The 22,942-nt window shown below is 37.4% G+C and overlaps 1 protein-coding gene across 5 annotated transcripts; it reads right to left on the reverse strand.

Annotated features, from left to right (window-relative positions):
- Positions 1-457: 457 nt before the first annotated feature.
- SYCP1 (synaptonemal complex protein 1) lies at positions 458-22,260 on the reverse strand. Of its 5 annotated transcripts, XM_039572397.1 has the most exons (28): positions 22,088-22,257; positions 20,963-21,038; positions 20,747-20,793; positions 19,290-19,454; positions 18,840-18,907; positions 18,607-18,680; positions 17,212-17,270; positions 16,755-16,824; positions 16,062-16,135; positions 15,585-15,693; positions 15,035-15,129; positions 14,707-14,891; positions 14,198-14,265; positions 13,016-13,077; positions 11,594-11,697; positions 10,989-11,106; positions 10,677-10,747; positions 9,945-10,026; positions 9,035-9,097; positions 8,294-8,356; positions 7,335-7,451; positions 6,181-6,291; positions 5,448-5,540; positions 4,153-4,227; positions 3,837-3,896; positions 1,695-1,841; positions 1,312-1,398; positions 458-1,226 (listed from the first exon to the last, which is right to left on the reverse strand). In XM_039572397.1, exons 1-28 carry the CDS (start codon positions 22,163-22,165, stop codon positions 1,083-1,085), a joined length of 2,565 nt encoding a protein of 854 aa, XP_039428331.1. In that variant the 5' UTR covers positions 22,166-22,257; the 3' UTR covers positions 458-1,082. The 5 variants fall into 5 exon arrangements, with proteins under 5 accessions (XP_039428331.1, XP_039428333.1, XP_039428332.1 ...); XM_039572399.1 differs by lacking the exon at positions 19,290-19,454; XM_039572398.1 differs by lacking the exon at positions 7,335-7,451.
- Positions 22,261-22,942: the final 682 nt, after the last annotated feature.

Below are 22,942 nucleotides of genomic sequence, written 5' to 3' on the forward strand. Positions count from 1 at the left end.
GCAGTACAGACTTCAAATTTTAATTTCAAGTGCGCATGGGGAAAGCACAGTATATTCTTCCAGATCTTTGCACAATATTTGTTAGTTACATACAATAACAAATCTTAGTAACATCACTGTTCAACAGCCCAGCATAAGGAACCCAAACCACTGGCCTATCCCTAAGACTACACAAAAAGAATGCAACACATATGTTTTGCTTCCCACTTCAGATGAATCTAGGATTTTGATTTTCCATTGTATTTTAAGATGTACTTGTAGTTTTCTTGTTATCTCTAGACTCTGAAGTAGGGTTTGTCATTGTGGTGAAACTAAGACTAACCAAGGATTAATACAGAAATAGATGTTCTAATCTATCCTTACACTTCTGTGGCAGAAGATGCTGGTCCTTAGGAAGGCTGCCTGGTGATTTCTGTCTGTGTTCAAATATTTAAAGCAACAACATTTAGTCCCACACTTTATATTTCAGATAAACAATTTAATGACATCTTAACACTGTTTTCACAATCTTACAACATGCATATTTTACTCCTTATGAAGCTGAAATCTTTTTGAATACAAGTAAATCTATTGAAACTTCAATTTTAGAAGTTTCAAAACTGTTTTAACATACTGAGAACAAAACAGTCTAAAAAGAAAGGTCTAACAGCAGTTAAAATGCAGGAAAAAGGCAAGAGGACTTCAGGTAAAACTGCATACAGTTAACAGCGATATTTCTTTCACTAAGTATTATGTATTAAGAAAAACAGAGTAAATTTAAAGAACAGAAGTTCTTTAAAACCAGAATTTCTAATGCCAGAAACAGCTTTGAAACAACTTTCTATGTAGTTATATTTATTTTAAGATTTAAAATTGACTAATTTGTGTCCCAACATTTTGCAGCACAAGGGAGGAAAGGTGGGAAATGCTCTGCAAGGGGATGTAGTTACAGATCTATAAAGTTTATGTGTGTAAAGGAAATGAACATAGTATTACACACACTGAGTATGACAGAAAAATGCAACAAAGTACTAACTCAGAGAGAATAACAACCCCGTGGTGGCACTAGGAAGTAATGCCAGGGCACTGGGTACTTCTGCATTTTAGGCAAAGAACTTTACAACTTCTTTAATTTTTCTTTTCCTGTCCATTTTGGACATGGCAGTCCATCCTGCCTCGCGCGCTCTCCTCATGGTTTTGAGTTTCAGTGCAGAGCCTGGAGATTTCACATTGGATGGAGTTGGTGCCTAGGAAGGAAAATAAAGCCACCCATTAGTTTCTGTAAACAATCTGGTTAACTGTTTGGTTTAATCTTATAAAAGGCTAACATACCTTTTTTGGTGCTGTGGAATGTAATTGCGAAGCCTGAGGATAATCTTTGTACAGTTTTTTAAACATTTCTTCTTCCGAGACTATGCTCTAATAAATTAAAAAGTTACTTAGTCACACTATATTAAAAAGTACTTTTTATTTCCCCCTAGGGATACTAAACTATGAAAAAAAAAAAGTTAAGATGTCATTATGAGGCATAACAGTTCAATAAAAAGAATGTAAATTATGTACATACAACTACAATTCCAGAAAGAACCAATTAAGTAAAAATATACACATAAATATTGCTTGACTGTGGAAGCCCAAACTCTTTATCTCCATTCTTAGACACAGCAGTGAGCACAAAGAACTGTTCAGTACACGATTTGTTCTCTGACTCTTACCAGGAGGTCGCTGTGCTCAGAGCTCTCGGACTCACTATCCAGTCGGATAAGCACTTTCTGCTTTTTCCTCATGCTCTGCTCTGAAGGCAGGTTTGTGATTCTTCCACTTTGCAGTTTATCTGTTGGAGGAGTCTTCATAATATATGTCTGGGAAAGAAAATTTTAAAATTATTAAATTCTATTTTATGGGGTGTTGGAGAAGATGAAAGTTTGGTAAGAAAGTTTCACAGATATGTAGGCTTGGCAGAAAGATCTCTGAAAGTAGAAACTGGGGATGAGATAGAAATGAAAGCAAGTTTTGATATAGAGTAAAAGATGTTTTGCTGAAACAGTGATTGCTGAGTAACTGAGAAGGCAAAGGTTGGAGATGAGTTGGAAGGAGATTTTTAGGAGTAGGACAAAGGGATGTGACTACAAGCAAGAATATGTTTTTCACCAAGTAAATAAGTCTCAAGAAGAGCATAAGTAAATAGAAAACATGTCTTTACCAAAAAGAGAGGTATGGCAGGCAAACAAGAAATGTCGATGCAGGAAGAAAAAGAGAGGTCTGAGAATTTTCCACTGTAAGCTTAAATTGTAACTTCCTTACTCGTGTGATTGGATAATCATGACTATAATATGGTGATGGTAGTAGTTACGATAGGCTATAGGCAAATGTAAAGGTACTGTGTATGGTGCTGATTGGTTGTTATGTGTTAAGATACTCTGCAAAGAAAAGTCTAGAATGCTTTGTAACTTGAACAGAAAGTGGCTTCAGGTATGCCTACAGCTGGAGCTGGCAGCTGTAGGGCTGGCTCTGGATACCCACTCCCTGAAATGCTGTAACTTCGCCTATGCAATAAACAGCTTTCAAGAGAGACGCCTGAAGTCCAGACGTCCTTCGTGAACCCTTCTCCTATAATGGGTTAAGTATAGAATCTAAACCCAAACTCATGACCCAGTTTACGGTCTGAGTGTCCACGAAGACACCTGAGAGATGCAGTGGAACTATTATCTTTCCATCCAAACGTGAAGCAAAGACCCAAACAAAGTGGGATGGGATGGAAATATCCTTTTTCGGTGCCAAACAAGGAGAATGAACAGGAAGCTGTGGAAGAACTGAATTTCATGGCACATTGTATCTAAGTTTTTTATGCTTATCTGCAGAAACTCAGGTTATTCTGAACTTTAGCCACTACATGTGGACTGTAACAAACATCTAAGAAAATGGAAACAAACAAAATTGCAGGAAAACGCTTTCAGAGAAAGATTGATAGCAACATCAAGATTGGTTTTACTTAAATAGTCTTTTCACCAGAAGTTAAACTTCTGAGAAACATTGCAATGGTCCTGTGCAGTCCTTTTTCAGAAAGATAACATCAAAATGGTAGTGGATTCTATTGTTCGAAAATGAAAACCACAAGAGAACTCCTGACAGGGAAGAGGGGTAAGTTCTGCAGTCAGGAATACTTTGATACTTTGACAATTTTTACAGCTATATAAGCTTTTTTCTCTTCCATAGAGAAAAAAGTGCCTTTACAAATGGACACTTTTAAGACTAAGTAAAACAATTCTAGAGACATTATTAAATTCACAATCCTTCTGGGACAGGAATTGCTACTGATCCATAATAATGGAGAAATTTAGTAACTGAGCAAGAAAAATGACACACTGGGAGCCCTTCCACAAACTGCTCTCTAATATCGCCATGGAATGGTCTCACCCTTTAAGATCCCTTCTTATCCCAGGGAAAAAAATAAGTAAGCATCTACAGAGAAGTAAGAAATACAGTCAGAAAAATGCAACAAGAAAAATTCACTGTTAGGAGCTACAAACCTCCAATGTTGGACAGCCCAAAGGGCTTTCTGCAGGTACCAAAGGAAGCATTTTTTTTCTTTTTCACTGTGTTGACTTCCATAGGAATATAATTTGGAGACTTTTTATTTTTTACATTAATAGATTCACCATCTAGATCTAAACAAGGTTTAGGAGTCTCAGGAACATAAGTTTGTATTTTCTAAAATTAAAAAAGGTTTAAGTTAAAAGCATTCCAATGTCCCAATGTCTTTTGTTGAATGCAAATAAATTATCATGGCGCTTCAATTAGATTCTACACATATAAATACGACTGAATTCTAAAACGAATTAAAAAGTTAAAGTTACCTTGTGTTTCTTTTCACTTTCAGGATTCATATTTCGAGAGTGCTCTTTTACAAGATTCTCCTATAAAAGAGTTATGTGATAGGAAGTAAGCATTTTATTTCCATTCAGTTGTTAAAAATCTTCTTGGTGTAACTACAGAACACAGTCTACAATCATACTGTTACAAAGTTTACACAAATATATGACAGGTTTAGTACCACTGCAGCATTCAAAAGTCATTATTTTTCTATTCAGTTTCATTTCTTACACAATTTCTCCCAGAGCACAAGCCCAGACCACACGTCTCACCCACCACTCAGTTAGTAAAAAACTCCACCTTTTCTTCAATTTCTGCTTTCAGTTGTTCCTTAAGGGATGACAGTTCACTTTTCAAACATGACAGTTCATTTTCCTAAAAACAATTAAATAAAGGATAGGGTTAACTATGCACAACCCAGAAAAAAGAAAACAGTCCAAAGTGAGACAGTAATTAACAGGTTGTCTTGGGGTGACTTTATGATGTGTATCCCATATCACTGCCCCATGCCCAGAAATTAATTTTGTGCCTTTCTATGCCTTTAAACTGAGCCTGAGAGGGGAGAGAGAAAAGTATACTTTTTCAAAGCAGTTTGCAGTTTGTTTTCATGTTCCAAGGACACAGAGGCAAAACCTGTCTGCTTCTGCAGCGGCGGGAGCGGGAGGAAGCAGCTTGCTTTCCAGCCAGCTTTCGGCTTTCTTTTTCTCCGGAGAGAGACAGACAGTTGAACTTTTGTTCTCCTGGGACTTCATTTTTTCCCCTTTTCTCTGCTGGACTGTTTCAACATCAGAATACATCGGGAGGACCTTCCACTGAGGCCTTGGCCCTGGAGGTGGGCCCACCACCTCATCCCAGCTCCAAGGAGGGGGAAAGAGATCTACAGAAGGACTCTGAAACTTTCCCAGGTTTTCTCTCTACAGTGAGAGGTTTTATTATTTAGCATTAGTATCCTTTTCCTGTGTATTTCTTAAATAAATAGTTTTATCTCTTTCACTTTCCTTCGAGGAAAATTGATTTTTTCCCGAACCTGGTGGGAGGAGGGGTGGTTGTGCCTTCTCTCAAAGGATATATTTCCAAATTTGCCCAAACTGGCACACAGGTATACTCATTAGAAACAAAACATAATTCTATTTGTTTTTCAACCCTATACCTGAAGCTTTGTTTTAGCTTGTTTAAAAAAGACTGAAGTACTATCAGAAACAGGTACTTGACCAGAAGTGTTCAAGGTAAGACCTTAAAACACTTGGGAGAACAGGGGTGAGAGGGCAGAATCAAACTATTTAAAACAAAAGTTTCCTATTCAAACTGTGAAGTCAGAACATGACACACTATCTGGAAGAGTAGACACAAACACACTGCTACTCCAATTTATTTTTAGAAACATTTTGGAGTTTTTAGTGCCCAGAATAACATCTGTAAGAAAATAAAAGCAAACAGTGGGCTGATTTTTACTGTTCAGTCCCACTAAAGCAGACAGTTAACCCATCCCCAAGTATCAAATAGGAAGAAGTAAAATATGGCATTTATAATTACATTACACTTCAAGGACATCAGCCCCTCCATTGAATCATTTAATATTGGAAAGTACTCCTTACCAGTGCTCTTTCTGATGATAACTGCTTTTGCTGTTTAATTTTATATATTTTTAACTCTGCATCTCTTTCTTCAACCATTTTATCGTATTCAAGCTGTGTTAAAAAAACCAAACCAACAACAAATTCAAAACATGTGACTAAATGTTACAATTATAGATCTACCCCTTAAAACATCAGTCATTTTTTCAACCAGGCTCTTGAGGAGATTCAGAAAGCACCACGGACAAACACTGATGCTTCTGCAGAAAGTGTAAAACAGAAAATGCTCGATGCAGTGTTATTTTGTGGACTGCTTTATCTCCATGCAGCAATACGTGTTCAGCACATGAGAGCCAGCCGTGCTATTGTTATTAATGGTATCTGCTAAAGATACTGCAAAAGAGAGTAACAGAAATGTAAACTAAAATGTGTCAAGCTAAACTGCTAACAGTCACTAAGTAATCTCCTCCGAGAAAGAGGCCAAAAACTGATACTGAAAAATACTGCATTCAGATGGTAACAAAGGAAGTCTGAATTTAAAAAAAAAAAATTTCATCCTATAAATTTAGATAAATGGAATTTTTCTGCCCATATGCATGTTTTCAAAATCTGAAAATGAATTTGATTTTAGATGATGAAAAGTCAAGCATGTGTTCAGCTTCCTTTTCCCAGATTCAGGCCTTTTTCCATTTTTGAAAGATTCTTAACATGGTATCACACATTACAAATCACAGCAATCAGTAAAATCTCCTACCTTGTGTTTTTCCATAAGTGCCACCATTTCAGTTATCTTATGCTGACATCGGATATCAGTTTCTCTCTGTATCATTGTTGCTTCATCATAAAGCAACCGCATCTTTTCTACCTGTTAGTGATAAATTTCATTTCATTCAAAAACATAACAATTTATTTTTTTTAAATCTTGATGCCTTAAGAGGCCTCCTAGAAACAGAGACTAGACAGGAGTAGGGGAATAAAGGTAGGTATTTATTTGAAAGGCCTTCAAAGGTACCCCCTGGGGCCCAGAGGCCACTGCCAAGATGGACCCAAGATGGACAACAGGTCACGAGTTCTGCACACTTTTATAGGTTTGGTTCATTTGTGTAGCAGGGTTAATTCTCCAATTAAAGCTTCAGTTTTCCCCTCAGCTTATTCCCCCCCCCCCCCCCCTTAGCAGCTCTTTGGTTTATACTTTTGGGCCTAGGACACCCTAAGTGTCCTTGGAGAGCAGGCCCAGAGAGGCTTTGTTATGTCCACCTAGTACAAGAGCAGAAATTAACAGGCTACCAGGAACTTTCAGAGTGACACACTAAGCAGTACAGAATTTGAAAAATATAAAAGTTAAAACCTAAGGCATCATAGTTTCATTTCTTCTTCCCCCTACGGGTGCAAAGTATGTAGTCTCACTTAGTCTTCACTTGCTTTTAAGATCCTTTTCAAATCCGACATCTTTCATGCAGATAGTTAAAATGGGCAAATAAACAGAGAGTAAAGGTACATCCATAGCAGACAAGTGCACTTTGAGCCAAAAGGCCATTTCAAGCACTCTGTCCTAACATTTCTTAGCATTACCATCAAAAAACGTATGGGCAGAAAAATACTAATACGGGAGAAGTTATAATCTAATTTAGCTATGCTGACTTTATACCAGGAGTAGAATTTTCTTTGAATGATATCTCAAAAAAAAAAAAATTTAACTGGGTTCTTATTTTCAAAGACATATTCAAATACTTCAGCTTATGTACCTAATGTACTAAAGCTTTGCTCACAGGCATACACAAGAAGTTCCATTTCTGTTGATAAGATTGAAATGTTTGAAGATTGAAAGGACTCTGGCCAATAAAGCTCCATAAAAACATTTTAAATATTAAAAAATTTAAAATTGCAGTAAAAATTAACACCTCTCACCTCTTCATGAAGTTTATTTTCATTCACTTTTTTTGTTTCTATTTCTTTTTGATAGATGTCAACTGCTTCCTTATGTTGCTTGTTCATATTTTCCATCTCTAACTGCAATTTATTCACCTTTTGAGAATGTAGAATTGCTGCTGTTATTTGTTTAGGAATTAATACGCTAATGATTTTTTTACCTCTTATTTTTGAGCGGAAACACCCGGTTACTTTTCAGGTATATTATATTAAAGTGTTTCCTATTTAGAGTTCAGCTTTTTTGAATAAAGATTTGAACTTTGGCCCGAAGTGAGTTAGAAAATACTCAAAGAAACAATGGCAACAGGACAATGTGGAAGACAGCCCCAAGTAGCCACCCTAAATGCTGTGAATTCCTCGGAAAACACAAATACAGATGTAGATTTTATTCCCTCTCTTGTAAATCTATGTAAGATTTTCACAGGTTTTATGGTACATTTTCCTCTCAGCTGTGCATTTTGATTACAGTTTTTCCTTTTAAGTTTCTCACATGAATATCCTCAAAACAGTCCACTTCTTTCTCCAAGTGCAGTACCCAAAGCTGGACACAATATTCCCATCAGAGGGATTACCACTGCAAAGCACATTTAAAGAACAGCCTAAAGTGAATAATAGATGTATGTCTTTTAAATACTCTTCTGTTACAATGGGGTTACTGAACCCTGTTCAGTCCACAATCAACGAAAGAAAAGAAAGAAAGGAACTGATTAGAAACTTAATTCCTTGGGATGTGAAGTCCATCTCTTTTAAATATCCAATAGTCAGTGCCCAATGATTAAAAATGGAAGCATCTTCTAAAAATTATGGGCTCATTCCTGCAAACCCTGTATCCCAGATCCATAAACATGTTCAGAACGTATTTAACAAGTATTATCATTAGTTACACTGGGACTTAAAAACACTCACCTCATCTTCTACGTGGTGTTATTTAAACCTACCTTCCCTTCATAAATACTGTTTTTCTTGCTTTCTACAGTAATTTTCTTTTTCAGCACCTTATTCTGTTGAAATAAAACAAAACAAACACTGTACTTTAATAAGTTAATAGAATTATGTACAGGTTTAACTGCATCAAGAATGTCAGAATCTTCAAAATTTCAGCTTTCATCAAGCAAATAACTGTTTTGCAGTTCAGGTTCCAGAACAATTTTCCAAACAAAAGAATGCTCAACTAATTACTGTGATAGTACTGTTCCTTCATGAGCTTATGAAAGGCTCCTCCTGGGCATCAACAGAGAATAACAAATGAGGTGCAGAATGGGAATTAAAACTAAAGTGCTGCTGACAGAAGGTGTGAAGATGTCATGACAAAAAATACAAGTTACGTATTTTTACAGTGAAGTTACTACAATTTGTGCTAGTGCAGAATTCTTTTCTACTAGAGGTAATTGAGACAGGTCCTTATTACAAGTACATAAATAATACTACGTACTAAATGAAAAAAGTAGAAGTTTATTAAAGCTATTGTTTTTGTAATTGCTTTTTTCAAATTAGGGATAATTTAACAAATCAAGTCATTCCAAAGATGACTTCTTAATTTATTCAGAGTTAGGATAAGAAAGGAAACTTTTAAAATTACAAAGGTGTGTCTAAAGATACCACAGCAGACAAAAAATGTTGAAAAGTAAACCCCAAAATACCATGTGTTTACGTATTTGTGACTTAAAATCTCTACACACCTCCTGCTGCAACTCTTCAATGCATTTGGTTTTATTTTCCACCTGTTTCTTTAAATTATTCATCTGAAAGAGATATTTCGAACATTAATTAGTAAGTCCTAAAAATTACTCCCTGTGTTAGCAATTCCTGTCAACATTCTCAAACATGCATTTGCACCAGTCTGGTTTATTCCAGTGGGACTAAACACAAGCTGACATGTTACAATGACTGGAGTTTTAGCCATAAAGTACTACAAGACGTTAATTAATAGCAGTGAACCAGTTCCTTAGTGGTTGTGGAGTTAAGAAAGAAGAAGAAAAAAACCCCAGTATCTTCACAATTAAAAATTAACTTGTATGAAGTTCCCTACAATCCATGAAAAAACGAGTTTTCCCAATTATTTTCTAGAATCTTCAGCTACTTTTCCTTTCTTGAAATTTTGTTTTCAGTACTTTTAAACTGGAATGACAATTGTAAATCTTTGACCTTTACAATGAAATTTTGAAATCCATTCTAGTGCTAAAAAATCCAGGTTGCTTTGAAACTACAGAAAGAAAGTAAAAATATTTGAATCTATTTAAGCTAAAACTCACATTACATATAAAAAGCTAATCCAGAGCCCATCCATCAGTCAGTGGGTGTATGAAAGAAAAGCATGTTCTCTGCCTGAAATCTAACAAATCTTTAATATTAGACTTCCAAGCAAAGACTAAACATCCCAGTGATTGTCCTTGTCTTTTAAAATAATAGGGCTCACCATGTGGGCACACAATGACACAACTGGCAGCAGCTGTGAAAGAAGAAAGCCTCTGGCAGAAATCACATCCCCCAGGCAGAGCTTTGCAGAAAAAATCCCAACAAACATTTTACATTTAGATTCTGTCCTACAGGTTATGGTTATATATGTTCATGACAAATGACGTGACGTACATTTTCTTCTCTTTCATCCAGTTTACTTTTAATCTCTTCACCTGTCTTTGCCATTTTCTCCTTCAAAGACTCCAGTTCATTTCTAAGGGGCAAATTAACAAGCATTAATAAATATTTACTTATTACCTTTAACTTCTTTTCAGTACTGCTAATAAACCCGTATTTTATTTTCTAAAAAGAGCTGCTAATGTTGATAGGAACTTCATGAGCTACTCAATGAAAATGTTCTTAAAATGAAGCAGCATGCATACTGTCAATATGTGAACTGTTTATACTTTAAGTAGGAAAAGGTGTTCCACCTAACCTAAGGAAAATACATCCTAACCTGGAATATCATAATGCAGCTATGAAACATGGGAGGCTGCCTGTCTATTGAACTGATGGTACAGAGACTTCTGCAGAGAGTAACACTTGCCAGTTTTGCCTTTTCACATTTAATCCATAATCTTGAATTGCTAGTTTCATTTCCTTCACACCTAAGATGTCTAATGCAAAATAGGACAGCTCTTTCTATGTAATATAAAATGATGGCAAAAATTGTTCCTGTAGCAATAGGTATTTCTAATCTGAGAAAATTTCTACTTGGCCAACAGCAATACTGAGTAGTTTCTGTTTAGCTATATAATCTAGAAAAACATTTATCAAAAAAATCACATGAAGCAGCATATGAACACAACTATGTGAGTCTACTTCCTTTAACAACATCGGATATTAATATTTGTTTTTACTTGCCTTAGCTGGCCATTTGCCTCTTCTAGGTGTTCAACTAACTGCTTTGTATTTTCTTCTTTTTTCTTACTATCCTAAATAAAGACCCATGTCAGCAAAGAAATAATATTAAAAGTGACTTCTTAAAAAAATTCAAAGCCATTCAAAGCACACTGGTCTGCCTTATTCACAAGTGTAAATACACTTCCTTTCCAAATCAAACACAAAACATAGTTCAAATACTCTACAGAACCATGTCATGTTGCAGTTTACCATCTGATTTGTAGTTCAAATTGAGTATTGTCCTTTAAAAAAAGCTGGAAGTTTACAACTTGCCTCTTGTCTTTCTTGCAGTTTCTTGAGTTCTGCAGCTACACCATTCTTCTCTTGTGTTATTTGTTCTTTCTCTAGTGAGAGCTTATTGAGATACACTGTTAGTTGTTCATTCTTTAACCTAATTTAAAATAAATGGCCAAAAGGAATAAGAACATGCATTTTGAAATCTCCTTTTAAGTTAAATCTACATATTATCAAGCGTTACTCCATGCTGAAAAAAGTCCAGGCCTTTATCTACAAATATAAGCTTTGCAACAAAATCACAGTCATACAAAAAGGTGACAGAAGAAGGAAAGATAACCAGTCAACTTTTATATAAATATAATGGTTACTGAAGATTATGTAGTTCAAAGCAGGATTAACAATTAATTCAGAAACTTTCTCTTCTTGTTAAGTAGGTCACAGAGATATGGAACAACTGCATGTTCCATAGAATACATACAAATAGAGAAAGTGCAATTGCAAATGTAAATATATAACTAATGTCATACTATGCAGTTCAAAATTTTCATTAGAAAACAATCGTAGTTCATTTCACTGTGTATTAAAGTAACTTCTATATAGCACCAAAAATATTAAATACTATATTTTCAAAATGGTCATACGCCTCTTGTTCAAGATCTGTTTTCAGAGTCAAAAGCTGCTTTAAATAATCTTGTTCCTTTTCAGCTGTACTAGTCAGTTGTACTTTCAAATCATGGATTTCTTTCTGCAAAAGGAAAAGGAAGAGTTTTGAGTATATGTGTGTAAACTACAACTCCTGAAAGTTATCAGACATTAACTGACAGCACAAGGCTTTCAGAAGAACCAAACACTAAACATCCATGTCATGGATTATCCAGACTGTATCTTTACAGATCTCTGGTGGGATATGGAAGTGGTGTGGGAGACAGTAAACTCTGGTACCAGTGCTGTACATGTCCCCTGTTGTGAGTCTAATTAACTAATCTGCAAAATTACTAAATTAGATTCCTTGGACATAATTTTAAATAAAGACATTTGCTTCAGACTTCATACGCTTTTGCATTCATCTAAATTAAAAAGATTAAATAAACATCCAGTACTATATGTCAGAATAGAAAGGCAATCAACAGGGCTGTGTCCTCATCCTTAGTACAGCTACTGTAGGAATGCAAGGGGCAGCAGTTAGGCTCCTCTGTACAGGAGGATAGAGGATCTGCTGTCACTGTTACGAGCAGAGCAGTTCAGGTGAGACACTGCTCTGTGCTATTGCTTATGTACTTGTATACAAGTTATGATGTGTAACTTCACTATTTATAAAAACATGTTACTATTGCCCTTTTTCAGACCTCTCTGATTTGGAGTGCATTTTCATTTCTCTCTCCAAATTTTTCTGTCTACAAATTTTCTACAGTAGCCTCAAGATCCTTCTTCAGTAGAAACCCAAATTTTCCCATTTTAGGAAATTAGTGAAACTCAGTTGCACACTGAATGCACAGATTATAATGAACAAGCAGACATGGAAAAATGCACACCTGGTTTCACACTATCTTAACTTTAGTTGATACAGTTTCTTGTTAGACTTGTAAATATAAAATCATAATGAAAATAAACGTCTATTAAGAGTATACTTCATACAGCTTAGACTTCTATGACAGAAAATGGACCTGTGTCACAGTACAGTAGGGTTCACAGAGGCCAGAGCTAATTACCTTCCTATAAGTAAGAAAAAAATGGGAAAACTTTATATCCAGAGGGAGTGGCACTTGAATATGCATGAATGAAGAAGGAAATAACTAAAAATCTTGACAAGGAAAACCAAAACACAGGAGACAAGAAAAACCAAAAACATAGGAGACAAGAAAGACCAAAACACATCAGACAAGAAAAACAGTGGCAATAAACAAGTTCTTCAAAGAAAACACTGAAATTGTGTGTGAGGAAGTTTAGCAGAAATGTTAAGGTAGACTAGACTGTGTTTATTTATGGCATTTAAGATACTTACAAAGCAAGAGGAATTTCATACGAAGAGAAAATGCTATAAGACTAATAAAATGAACATTTACCAGAGTTTCTGACAGCTCTTCAAGTTGCACTTCTCTGTCACATTTTAGTTTAGTCATCTCTTCTACAGCACATGTAATGTAAAATTAATGGAACGGAAATAATTTTTCATATTTAGCAGGCAGTATAAAATATTTATCCTTTTGTAATACCCAGTTCTCAAAATTTCTTGGATCAAGTTCAGAAACTGTGAAGCTAATTTATGACTTAATTTAAATGTAGACTTGAAATAGGATTAAGAAAGACATTAGCAAATCTATATCTGAAGAGAAACTTATCTGAAATTTATCTTAAATAAAATTCAGAGCCTATTATATGCTCCACAATTACAGCTTCAAATAAACCATGGACTGTAAGACCAGAGTATTCTCCAAGTATTGATGCATCTGCATTGCTCCAGAAAAAAAAAAAACCTGAACTGCTGAAGGTACTCACATGGATATGCTGCAAAAGGAAACCAGTTATTACTAACTTCCAAATGTTTTCTATGTGCACATTCACAACACTGGTTTTTGCAAGTACTCAACACCAAGGTCGTGTTTGGTGTTCAATTCTCACAGGTCTCATCTTGCCTTGTTCTAGACAAGCATTAGCAGTTCACTTCTGAACACTTCTCTATAGATGCCCTCAATGTATACAGAGACATCCAATTACATTTCTCATCTGTCAGATGAGATCTAGGGTCATGTGCTGCACAGCAAGAAAACAGTCCTGAAGGCAAATCTCTTACTCTGGGGACTAAGGAGCACATCCCTAGAAACCACAGGATATCGAAGCAGTATTTAAAGAAAATCCCTGCTAATGTCCTTCCACATCCAGCATGGGGAGGGTCTACAGAAACCTTAATGGGAGGGTTTGATCTCTGCTACAAGCTACAGAAATCACTCCTGGCACCTGCAGTGCTACTGGTTTTAGCTGGAAACCAAAATTACTTCCATGAGAATTCATGCATGGATGGACATACCATTGGAGCTCTGCATAGCACTGCCCTTTGGCTGTTGACAGTATCAATGACCACCAAAGAAAAGGGAGTCAGATGAGTAAAAATAAATTTAAGCATTCCAGACAGGTACAGGTACTGTAAGATCATTTCTCCAAGCAATAGAGACAGTCCATTTCCAGAAAACAGCAGAAAACATTTTTATTACTGCCTAGCTCATTTTCTGCCTTTCTACAAGCCTTACCCAGTTCAGCAGACTTATTTTGGAGCTCCAAGGTAAGCAGCTTTGACTCATCTTCATGTTTCTCTAATCTAAGAAAATGGTAATTTAAAAAACCCTGAATGTATAGTACAAAGCATTGCATTTGAAACTTAAAGGACAATAAGATAAATTCTTACCACTATTGAAAAACAATTACCTTTCAACAGGCAGATGATATAGCTGCCCTCAACACACATCAAATTTCACTTTTACAGCTTCAGAACAGCAGACATAAAAGTAAGCAAATATGTACTTACAGAAATTTGTATTTCTTAAAGACAGAATTATGAAAGTTGGAGGGGGCAAAAATTTACTTTTTTTATAGACAATTATCGACCAGCACAAATTAAAAAAAAATACATTAAATTCTCTGCATTTAGACCACTGTGTCAAAAAACCTCCAAATTTCAGCTACATTTCCAATTGTTCTTGATTTTGTCATAAACTGCAACCTGTAAGATGACTCTTTTAATTTAAACTCTTTAATTTACCTATTTTGCTCTTTTTGCAGCAAGCTTTTCAAATTGGCAATAGAAATCTCAAACTCCTCTGTCAGGGCTGCAAGCAAAGCCTTAGTTTTTTTACATTCTTCTTCCTGTGCTTCCTTTTCTCCAGTGACCTGAATTAATGTTTTCACTGTAGTCTGGAATTCGGTTTCTAAGCTCTTTTGAGTAACCTTCAAAAAATACAAATACAAAAAATTTCTAAACATGTTTTGCAACAAACAGCCACAGTTGTTTCACATCTAAAGTATCCATAATTATTTATGCAAATACTTATCTAGTCTACTTATACTGTAAAACTATAAGCAAGGTGTACCTCTGCCTTTTGCAATGAAATTTTAGCCTCTTCCAGCTCTGCCCTCAAATGTTCTTGACTGACCTGGGATTCCTTTAACATTTTTTCTTCATGTACTAAGCAAAAAAGATGTACGTTAATATTTTAAAAAAACAGGATATTTACTAAAAAATGCTGCTAAAAATGCAAAATGACATACATTTATTTAACATAGACCAAAGGTACTGATATCATATACTATAAATACTTTGAATATAGATGGCTTAAAAATATTGAAAATCAAGTTCTGAAAAGTAAGTTTCCTCAGTGGCACCTGCCTGACTGTAAATTTGCAAAACTCAAACAATGTATTTTCCCCTTGCAATCTTCAAAAGCTCTCACTGCTTCACTCACCCTAAAAACTACCCTGCCAGTCCTGATCCCACATAAGCAGCTTCTGTTCCAAACAAAAATAAGGCCTTCAAGGCCCCAAAATTCTGCTGCTGACCAGTAACAGAATAAAATTATCATGATCCTGTTTCCTATGCTTCTGTAAACAATTACATTTAAACATAGCAGACAGAACTCTTACATTTTGCTTCTATTAAGTCAGCAATCTTATTTTGTGATTCCTGCAGCTGAGCCTTGATGTCTTTTATTACACCATCTTTTTCATCTCTCTGCATGGTAAGAGCTGAAATCTAGCAAAATTAAAGAAATATCATATTGAAGTCTGGAAAAGGGACAGATACTCATTTTCATTTGTATCCCAGGTATGATAAGCAGACATACTGCTGTCAGGAAGTTAGATAAAGCTGTTGATCTTAGCCAAATATTGATCAACTCATGTTACTCTAAATAATAAAGTTCTCCAGTTCAAAATCAAACCATGAATTCCAGTAGACTAAAGGTACTGAAACATCACTAAACTTAGCAGAATATGACTTAAATGCAGCTTCAGCTGTTATTTTTGTCTTTTTTACTAATGCCCAGAAACACTCTTTGGTTCTTGCATTGCCCCTTAGTCACAAATAAAGCTGTACATATTAGATGGTAAAACTGAGCAAACCTGCTTTTCCTTCTGACTGACTTCCAGTTTGCATTCCTTTTCAAACTTGTCCACTTTTTCTGCTTCTTCTTTTACTTTCAAGATACAGTAATATCCATAGTTAACATTCTAGCTGAAATATACTCTAAGTTCAATACAACTTCCAGTTTACAATTGCTTGTAATTGTACAGCTGTACAATTTGTTTCCTAAGAGTAACTGTTGAGGCAATGTTTGATTTTATAATCAAAATATCTTTGATTTCCACAGAATTAGTTCATTACTCCATGTTTGTTATAAGAAACTAACAGAAAAGAACACGTGAAAATGAAACAGGAACATAGTAGCCTATACATATAGAGTGAGAGCATTTAGTTAAAGTTTCCGTAGCTATACACTAGTGCATTATCATTTAAATAAACTAACTACATCAAATAAGTATTGCTCTCTAGACTGTACTTCACAGTCAAAACTTGGACTTTGAGTGCCTATTTGAAAAATAAAGTTCCAAATTTGGCCCAGTGGAACAACAATAGAAGGGGCCAGGCAGTGAATACAGGCAGCATGAATAAAAGAGGGTCCCAGTGTTTCAGTGTGACCTGCCCACCATTTGAGCACTTCACATCTGTCTGTCCTGACACTGCATGTGTATTAAAAGCTATGAAGTACAGAATTGTTAAGCCAGCACCATAAACACAATAAACAGAATTCTCACATTTGAAATTCATTTCCAATCTGTCATTGTCTGCTTGCACACGAAGCTCTTCAAATGCCACTGTCAGTCTCTAAAAACAAAATATAATATTTGAAGTTCAATATTGGAAACCCTGGAAGTTCTCCAGAGGCTGCTGCCAACCTCAGCCACTCAATCACCAGGTAGGTGAAACGGAGTCCAAAAAGAAGACAGAAGTTCTGGCAGTCACCCAGCACTAAGCACATATCACACAGATCACATGGATCTACATCCCACACACTGCTGCACTTTCTCCAGTGAATGTGCTTGATATAATACAAAAGTAATTCTTGAAAGGGACTGAAAACCTGACTTCCTGCATCACACATGACATGATACACACATGAGGATACAAATAGTATCCCAACATAAACGTGTAACTCAGCTCAGCATACCCACATAAATCACATTCCTTTTATCAAGCTTACTTGATACTTACTTCCATGTTGCTATGAAGCTCATCATACAATTGTCTTGTTTCTTCTTTTTCCTGCTCATCTATCAAAGCAAGAATGTACAAGAAAGTTTTTCTTTTGAAAAAGAACGCCAGCTGTCCAAGTCATTATCCTTAATCAGCATAATGAATTTAAAAAGGAATTACCAACTCTTTACTTATTAAAAGAAGTCATTATGAAACAGGGTGCCAAAAGTTATATAATCTAGGGAAAATGTATTGAAACATTAAGCAAGCTCAGCTTTTAAATTTCCTTCCCAATGTATTTTTTTCTGTGAAAAGTGTAATTTTCGATCAATTTATGTAACTATATTAATTCTTATAGTATTAATGTTGTTGAATAATAATGTATCAAAACTGTTAGTATTTTATAAACTGTAATGTAGGGTTTACCACTGAATTTCTTCCTATCAGCAGAGATACCTATGGCCACAGAACTGCCATTATAAAATTGCAACAACTCCATGCCTGTAGTTTTCCTTCTTTCCTTTCACTTTTGTAATTGATACTATTTTTCCATAAGAAAACAATTGTAGAAGAGAACATAAGAAACACAGCTATCAAAAAAGAACAGTACATCTATATACAGGTGTTTCTAGAATTAAGGCTAAAAAGAAATAGGCACTTCTTAAATATCCAGGATCAAGTTAATAAAATTTTAAAGATTATAATAACAATTCTAAATTGCATATAAAGTAAAACTCCCAATCATGAACATGTTTTAAAACCTCAGGAATTTAAACTTCATTAAGTTATCCAGCTGTCTTGGCTTGCTCAGTTTCATGAGAAGCATTCTAGTTACTCATTGTGCCTTGGGTTTGAGACCTTTTTTCCCCACAAATGTGTAACTGCTCCAAACAGGAGGAAATGCCAGCTCTGGAAATTTGTTAAAGAGTGCTGGGAATTTAGAGTACATTCTACAGCCTAAAAACAGGCATGAAGTGCCACTTCGTATGTCTTAATATATTCACAGTATCTGGATGGGACTGAGAACCTTCAATGGGCCAACCAGACCTGAGGAGACCTGCACTGCTATGGAGGGGCTGCCAGTGGCTAATCAGGGGTGTTGACACTGCCTCAAACCTGTATCAGTGTTCAGGCACCCAAACAGCTCCCAGGCTTGGAACCTTTGAGCCAACAATTATACTGGCTTCAAAAATCCTCTGGATTTAGCATTACAAAGCAAATCTCTGTTAGACCTGTGGCTTCACTTCTAATTTTGTGAGCTACTTAAAAGTCACTTCTCATTTTAAGAGCCATCCAGTTGATCTCAACTGGAAAACATATCTGGGACAGCATGAGAACTTTTTTCTGTTCATGAATTTAGAGCAAGCTAGAAGTACATTTACTCCCATAAATCAAAAATAAAAAAGCATTTACATTTGCTGGTCTTCTCTGTGAAATGAGTGCAGGTTTCCTTGAGCAGATTACACAGATGCCTCAAAGCAGTGGTTCTAAAAGAGGGAAAAATACCATATGTTTTCACAGGAGTGCACAGTACTTTAGGTACCTAAGGAGTAAATGACCTTCACAATTTAGCAGCTATATGAAACTGGCCACATGAAAACTGATTATTTTCACCACAAAAATATATATTTGGTTGTATTACTTACTCTTTCAAGAGATCTTTATTTTCACATATCTCATCTTCCAGTTTTAAACGGAGTTTTTCATTTTCAAACTAATTTCATAGGGAACAAATGCAAAAAAGACACTGTTATTGAAAAATATATTAGAAGTACACTTTGACTTCTCAAATCCCACAATGAAAAGTAATTTTGGGCATCAGTAGAGAGAAGTCTGTTTTACCTGGTATTACATGCTGAATCATCTTTTGCATGAAAGACGTAGTAATGAACAACAATTTACCAGCAACTGAGACACTTACAGGTATACACACATTCACATGGGACAGGAGCACACACCTTCTCAAAATAACCATTTTCTCAAGGCACAAACCAAACTGCCACATTCTTTAATATTTAACTGTACGAATAATATTGTCATACTAAATCAGGAAGCACTTAACTTCATCTGCTCAATGTACATTATACAATACTGGCCTGCAGTTCTTGAATGGCTTTATTCTGTGCTTCAATAATCTTTATATTTTCTTGGAGTTTTCTTTCTTTCTGGTTTAGCTCTGATTCCACAGTCAATTTCCACTGCTTGATCTTCTCAGCCTCTTTGTAGAGTTTTGAGAACAATTCATTCGTTGTTTCTGTGTTCTATTAAAATGGGTTCCACAATTTAACCTCAAATACTATTTAATTAATCCTGTTGTAGATAACATATTTATCTCTTAGGAACATTACAAGAGTAATATTTTTCCACAGATGGTGATATAAGCTTATATACGATCAGAAGCCAAAGTTAAAATCTTTGTGCATCCACTATGTATGTATCAAAAGGCATTACAGAGCACATAGGAGACACAAACACAATGAAATACCCCAAAGTGCCCTCAGACATCACCAAATAGATGGTCTTAAAGACATGCAGTCCACCAAAATCAATAAAAGTTTTTCTAGAATTATCAGTGGAGCCAAAATTCCTTCTCGTAGGTTCTTCACACCATTTCTTTCCTCTCCTTCTGACAGACACTGCTGAGTTAAGTAAAAGCAGCTTCAGAGATTTTGCCCAAGAGTACCTGTGATACGGCCGTTACGGCATACACGGAGCAGGAAGAAAAACCACCCACCCTTGTGCTCTCAGAACACCTTGAAAGCCTCGTACAAGCAGCACTGCACCAGTGTTCGAGGCAGGTAAGAGCAGCACACAAGCCCACTGGGCAGTTTGGTTTACTTACGATGCCCCCTATCACCATCCTTGTTTTGGCTGCATCACAATATTGTGGCAGTCCTGATGGGACTTTAATAGCTGCTAGGATTAAAAAAAGTCTAGTTGTCAGGGATATGAAAATCAACAGGAGGAGTGCAAGAAATGTGTTTTATTTTGTGGCAGCAAAAAGAGTTTCGTAGCTGCAAAGTACAGAAGCTATTGCAAAAAAGTAAGCTTTACTGAGTTGTGCTAAAGCAGAAATATGCTGGTAAAGATGCTGTGAAAAGAATCCAATGCTTGAGGAAATCACTAAATTCATTGTTTTATAGATAAAATAAAGCCAGACAAGGCAATTGGGATAATCTACTTCAGTTTTCCAAAGAATACTCTGACATCAAACCTTCTGCCCCTCAAGATACTATTCAGAACCAGTTCTACAAGGATACTTAAGTGTTTAAATCTTACTCTGATTAAAACTCAACACTTCACAGACACTTCAAAAAAAGAAAAAACAACAAACAATCTTCAAATCAACTTTCAAAGATTTGTCTCCAGGCATGTTCACTAAATCACAAATATCTCCTCTAAGTGATTCAGCTTTAACCAGGAGACAGAAAACATTATTCTCTTTTGACTACTTCCTTTAGCACTATCTACTGAATAATGCTTTAGGCACTGTTTGGGAAGAAATTTAAAAGACCCCAAGAAATTACATATGCAGAGTTGATACTTAGCTGACCTCTTCATCCACTTCAGAGCAAAGTTTTACTTGCTGTGAAATCGTATCTGAAACATGAAGATATTTTGATCAATGTATTTCTAAAAAAAGTAACAGTGAAACTGTATTTAACAGTGTTACAGATATGAAACCGTGAGACTACTCACAAAAATTAAAACTCAACAATATTAAAAAAATTTAAAGAACGTGGATGGCAAATGGTTATTTTAGTCTTACCTGAATCAGTGATTTCACCACGGTTCGACATATCGAATGGCAACTTAAAACCATCATCCGAGTATTTGTTAAAACCCTGCACAAATTTAAAAATTAGTTTCTTATGGGTAGATTTGTACAGAAGGATTATTAAATCTAGAAAAAAAAAACCTACAGATGATGCGGGAAAATAATTTTTCATTAATAAAGCAGCTGCCCACAATTTTCAAAGCCCAAGGTACTGGTAATGGGTTTGGAACTCGCTTGTTTCTTACTTCACACTGGTTTATAGAACTGTGGGTCTTTTGCAGTTTGCTTTATAGACTGTGGCCAAAGGAGAAGCTTTCAATGCAGGGAACTCAGCAGCCCCTGCCTGTCTGTGCACTGGTGCATGGTAAAGGACTCAGGAAGCCAAATTACTTTTTTGAAGACCAGTAGTTGGTATCTGTTTTTTGCTTTACTTCCAAGGGCAGTTCTAAACCATATCTGATTATGTTTCAGAATGAAAATATCATTTAACAAGGTTTTTAAGTCACAGAAGTTCGTCCTGTAAACAGCGTAGCTCATCTGCTGTCAGAATACCCCGTTTGAATCTCAACATATTTCATAAGGAGCTTCGACATGAAAAAATAACTTGTTGAATTCCAATAACTCAGTGTGGGGACAGAACATTTTCACTGCACACTTGATCTGGTGAGAGCAAGACATCAACGCCAGTGTGAGCATCTAAGTGGGGCACTGCTCACTCTCTGAATTACCCGTATCAAACGCGGATTTATCATTGGTGATGTATAGTTACAGTACAGAGCAGATGACCGAGAAGATAATTCCCTTCAGTGTTGATATAAAATAAAAGCAAAAGTCTTTGAAATTCAGACTGAAGATAGTACCCCGGCACCAGTGTAGGCATATGCACAGAAATTAGTCCAGCGCAGGAGCCGTCCCGCCCGTGCTGTGTGTGTGTGCTCCGATCGGGGCTCTGCCGGGGCACTCCCCGGGCACAGAACTGGCCCCGTGTCCCCGGGGAAGGGCCCCTGCACTTTACCCCCGCCCCCTCCTCAGCCACGGCCTCCAGAGCAGCACAGCCCGAGGGGGCGGCCGGGGGAGGGTGGGCCGCCCTCAGCGGCCCCGCGGCCGAGCGCTCACCTGGGATCTGCCCGCAGACACCTGCCCAGCGCTCAGGCGCGGCGGCACGAACAATTTAAACCGGTTTTCTTTCTCCATGGCCCCGACAAAAGGGCGGGCGAGCGAGGCCCAGCGCCGGCACCTCTCGGCGGCCGCTGAGGGCGGTCCCGGAGGGCGGGAAGCGGCGGCGGCCCCTCAGCGCAGCGCGCGCCTGGCGGGGACGCCGCCTAGCGGAGCTCCCGGGCGCAGGGCGCTGTCCCGCGGGAGCTGCGCCCGCCCAGGGAGGGCCCGGCCGGGCAGGGCGGCGGCCGCGGGGCGACCGGGCCGCGGGGCTTCCTCGTCGCCCGTGGCCACCAGAGAGGTCTCGGGGCTGCCCGAGGGGCAGGGCGGGCTGGAGACGCCGCTGTGGTCGCCGGCCGGGGGGGGCACAGCGGGGCCTTCGCCGTCGGGGAAAAAGCGGGAGAGGTCCGGGGGGAAGGGGGGGTCCGGCGGGGAAGGGGGAATCCCGCCTGTACAGGGAATAAATGGGGGAGCCCCGTTCTCCGGTGACCCCCCAGTGTTGTAAATCGCTCCCCCAGAAGTGCCGGTGGATGGAAGTGTCGGGCACTGGAGCGTTGAGAGCTCTGGAAGGAGCCAGAGCAGAGAAAGTCAAAGCCCAGAGAGCTCAAGGGAGGACAAACCTTTGCAGTGCGGAACACGGCGAGTCTGTGGGTGCAGGACAATGCAGGGGCAGGTCGTGGAGGCATCTCCTAAAGCTGGCACAGCCCCGGCTGATGGGATCTGTGAGGAGGGGGCTGTTGGGGGGAAGTTTGGAATAGCTGTGCAGCCAGGGCGTTCAGGGTGTAGCCAGGGGTGCTCAGGGACTGTCCTGCGGAG

The sequence above is a fragment of the Corvus cornix genome, unplaced genomic scaffold (genome assembly GCF_000738735.6).
Source record: "Corvus cornix cornix isolate S_Up_H32 unplaced genomic scaffold, ASM73873v5 scaffold1, whole genome shotgun sequence".
NCBI lineage: Eukaryota > Metazoa > Chordata > Aves > Passeriformes > Corvidae > Corvus > Corvus cornix.

What these genes read in the sequence shown, in the direction of transcription:
- SYCP1 (XM_039572397.1), bottom strand. Translation starts at nt 22,165, where the DNA reads ATGGAGAAAGAAAACCGGTTTAAATTGTTCGTGCCGCCGCGCCTGAGC. An exon ending in AACTGCAAGAAAGACAAGAG is followed by an intron (nt 10,748 to 10,988) that starts GCAAGTTGTAAA and finishes GTCTTTATTTAG; the next exon opens with GATAGTAAGAAAAAAGAAGA. An exon ending in AAGCAGAAATTGAAGAAAAG is followed by an intron (nt 3,897 to 4,152) that starts GTGGAGTTTTTT and finishes ACTCTTTTATAG; the next exon opens with GAGAATCTTGTAAAAGAGCA.